This window comes from Beta vulgaris, chromosome 7 (genome assembly GCF_026745355.1).
Source record: "Beta vulgaris subsp. vulgaris cultivar EL10 chromosome 7, EL10.2, whole genome shotgun sequence".
Taxonomy (NCBI): domain Eukaryota; kingdom Viridiplantae; phylum Streptophyta; class Magnoliopsida; order Caryophyllales; family Amaranthaceae; genus Beta; species Beta vulgaris.
In genome coordinates this window covers 33,346,723-33,350,646 of record NC_079208.1, presented here as the reverse complement: position 1 = coordinate 33,350,646, position 3,924 = coordinate 33,346,723, and the positions used below count along the sequence as shown (strand labels likewise).

At 37.1% G+C, this 3,924-nt stretch overlaps 1 protein-coding gene across 1 annotated transcript; it reads right to left on the bottom strand.

The window, feature by feature from the left end:
- Positions 1-3,081: 3,081 nt before the first annotated feature.
- LOC104899175 (uncharacterized) lies at positions 3,082-3,510 on the bottom strand. The gene has a single exon (XM_010686312.1). It carries the CDS (start codon positions 3,508-3,510, stop codon positions 3,082-3,084), a length of 429 nt encoding a protein of 142 aa, XP_010684614.1.
- Positions 3,511-3,924: the final 414 nt, after the last annotated feature.

The window sequence follows — 3,924 nt, the reverse complement described above, 5'->3', positions numbered from 1 at the left end:
TATACTCTTTTAAAAAGAATATGCAGAGGAATGTGGCATTTATGTCAATTAGTTCAAGGAAAAATATACAAAGAAGAAAGTTAAAGGTTTTTTTTCTTAGTACATGTTATGGAAGTTGCATGTGCCTGAGATTGCTAAAAGTTAGGAGAGTAGGAATTCTATGCCTTCAGAAACGGGTCTTGAATGTGTGAAATGGTTAGAAAAGCTAAATTTATATTTTTAAGTTATGATGCCTTACCAAACAAGGGGCCAGATCTAGACTAAACAACTATACTGTTTACAAATAGTAAATAAGTTGTACTTGGTTAAGTGTAAGAAGAGGTAATCTGGCTTGTTTTCTTTGATAGCCATGCCTTAGCGGTAAAACCCCATATTTGACAAGTACTACCTAGTCTAGTATAATGTATTACAATTTTTTTTAAGGAAATATCTTTAGGTAGCCTATTGTGTACCACTATTCATTCAATTAGTCATCTCAAGCTTCCTACATATTCTGAGTGCTCTTTTTTTATAATACTTTATTTTTATTTTTTCTTGTAAACAGATTTATTGTTGTCATATCTTTGCCCTTCCCTTTTTTACACATCTGTTTTAAATAAACAAGGTAAAAATGCTATTGTTTTCATTGTCTAGGTATTTAATATGCTTTTAGAGTTGTAGACTATGTTACAACTTTTGTATGCATTAGTTCAACGTTAACTTTAACAGAAGTTACCAATAGCATACCTCGCGTTCTTTATTTGCGTAATCTAATTTGCTGTGCAATTTAGATGCGTGGTCTCGCAAGCTTGCTTGGAATAGTAATCCTCAAACACTAATTCTCCTTTTATCTAGTCAGGACCTCATCTTTTGCCTGTTACAATTGTCTACGTGCTTGTGTTTAATATAAATATCTCATGAAGTGGAAGACAAAACATAGATATATGTACATAGTTCATATCAGAATAACAAGATCTTTATAACTGAATGAGCAACTCTAAAACTTTGTTACCTGAGACTTTTTTATCTAAATAAAAAAGAATCGTTATTGCAACTCGTTTAGAGACTAATTGAATGAGTAACAAAACATTAACATAGGTAACAAAGTAGTAAGATTTCGTATTTTAGGTTTTGTTCAATTCAATTACATTAGCAATATTCAAAATTAATGGTTGACTGACAATATAATAGGTGGAGGTGAAAATCTGTTAACAGGTATAGATGTAACCTCATGTTCAACCACAAAAGCATTTGAAAAGTGAAACCAATAACCATCAACTAATGATTTCACAACTCTCTTTGAGGCTTGCTCACGCTGCTAAAAAGTTTTAGTTAAGCTTTGAATATTGAAGGCTCTAACTATCCACCAAGCCATGCCCTGAGAAAAGGGAAAAATGAAGCATGTGATGCAACTAGGCAAAACAGTCATGATCTAATGCATACTAACGGAATAGTTCCATTCTTTAGATTAAGTATCTTATCATGTCAAGAAAACTAATATACTTAAGAGGTTAGCATGCACATATTCAGACCCAAATAGATCAGATTGCAAGAGATCACTTACATATATAGGTACTAAGCTATATGATGCCTGCCATTCTTAGAACATCATAAGAAACAACATTCCTGTCACTGTTTTCAAAATGATGTTGTGCAGTATGTGTCGAAATAACTTTGACTTTAGCCGATTACTTAGCACGAGACAGTGCTACATATAACTGGTCGTGTGAAAAACATTGCTTAGGAAGATAGGCAACAACATGAGAAAGTATTTGGCCCTGAGATTTCTTGATTGTCATTGCAAAGCTAAGATTTATAGGGAATTGTTTCCTTTGTAATTGGAACGGGTAGTTAGAACCAGCGCGAGCAGAAATGATGCAAACACAGGATCTTGTTTAGCTCGGATGTTTTCAGTGAGCTTAAATTTGATGAATAGAGGCTAAAGGATATAGCTCACCAAGCTAGCATTAACTGCTTCTCTTTGTGATTTGCGGGGAACAACAGGCAACACTTGTCGAAAATCTCCCCCCAAAACAATAATTTTACCCCCCAAAGGGTATGGTTGCATCACATAAGTCTCTGAGAAGTATATCCAAAGAGTTAACATTTTGTTTGTTCGCCATGGAAGCCTAATCCCAAATAATTTATGTTGTTGCTCGGATCAATGCTGCTAAGCTGCTCCGCTTAGGAAAATCACAAGCCAATGAAGCATCTGAATCAATGGGTATTTTAAACTTGGAGTGTGCTGTTCTCCTAGAAGGTATGTTCAATGCAGCAATACCCGAAGTTGCAGTGGCAAGCACAATTAGGTTCATGAAACGGACCTCAACATAGAGTGCCTTGTATAAAAATGTTTTTCTTGTTCCGCCTAGTCCATCTATGAAGAATGCACCAGGTTTGCCTTGTTTGACATGATTTATAATCACATCGACGGCTTGTTGTTGCGCTCTATTCAGGTTGCCACGACACTCAATACATTCTTGCGATATTGATGCATCCATTACATCCACAATATCTCTTGCCCTTCTTAATTCTTCGTCTTTAACCTCTACTATGTGTTCCAAGCCAAAGCTTTTAAGAGACTTTCCCATTGCCTCTACAAACTGTTCAACAGACCTAGCTATTAGACATTTTACCTTTTCTACGCAATTTGGAAACTTTCGTCTGAAATCTTCAGAGAGGGCACGGTAGTACTTGAGCCAGATTGCGTGAGGGTCACTTGGTTGGCAGGAGAGAAAAATAGTTGCAAAAAGGTGTCGGAGGGCAAATGGCATTTGAACTTGACATGCCTCAACTAAGCATGTATCAACTGCATCGTCTTAATCTAGGAACCGTAATTTTAGGGCTGCTTCTTGGAAGGTTGCACATCGATAACCATCAACAATGAGTAAATCTTTCAATGGCTTGGGTGCACGCACATGAATAAGTAAAAACCTTAAGAAATACCTTTCACCTTCACAAGGGGCCAAAAATGCAATTCTCCCAATAACAATCCTTTTGTTCTTTCTTTTAAACCACGCCTTTGCAGATGCATCCTATCTGTACAACTCTGTAAATTCCCCATATTGGTAACCCGTACCATCAACAATTCCACGTTTGGTTCTAAAAAAATTCTGTGAGAGCAGTGCAGTAGCGCTTGTCATCAGAGATGACAACATCAAGGCATTCATGAGGCCTACCCTGAATTGTTTGCATATTAGGCAAATGGACTGGAAGTAGTATGACAAGGGGATGTATTTCAAAAAGATCAAACCCAAAGATTCTCCGCTTAGCTTCACAAGGGGAAATATACCTCCCTGACTGACATTGCTTTATCTCATCGACAATTTGTGCTTCGCCTGTCTGGCGAAAATTAAACGCCTTGTACACATATTTTTTGAGATACTTCACCGCTTGGATCGTGAAACACACTTCTGCTTTTAAATAACAATCAATCAATGATGATAGGTACGGGTTGTATGGTATAACCCATTTGTTATCCAATGTTGTGCGAATTCTAGCACTATTACCAGTATCCCGTCTCATATACATTGGATAACCATCCGCATTGTTTGTTGTATCATCACAAAATCACTTTGGATATCCGTATTTCCACTGTCCCAAAGTCTTCTTATGCTTCATGCATGCACACTCGGGGTTGAGACTCCCACACAGAGCATGCATCATGTGTTTTAGAATTATCTTCCTAAGGCTAAGGTTACTTGTCGGGGGTATCTCAGCACACGGAGACTTGTCAAAATCTGCAGGGAACCTAATTTTGAAATTCGGTTTTAAAATGAGGAGCATGTGTGCATGTGGAAGTTGCAGCCCTCGTTTTTGAAACTCAACAACATAAATCGTACCAGCAACTTCTCCAAATAAATTCTTCTCCATGATTAGTTTTTTGAGTGCAAGCAATTTGGCCCTGAAGATCCTTACAACCAAATCAGGTTGGTTCTGTGCTAC

Bases quoted from the DNA above. Each gene is read 5' to 3' on its own strand.
- LOC104899175 (XM_010686312.1), bottom strand. From the start codon at position 3,510: ATGTATATGAGACGGGATACTGGTAATAGTGCTAGAATTCGCACAACA.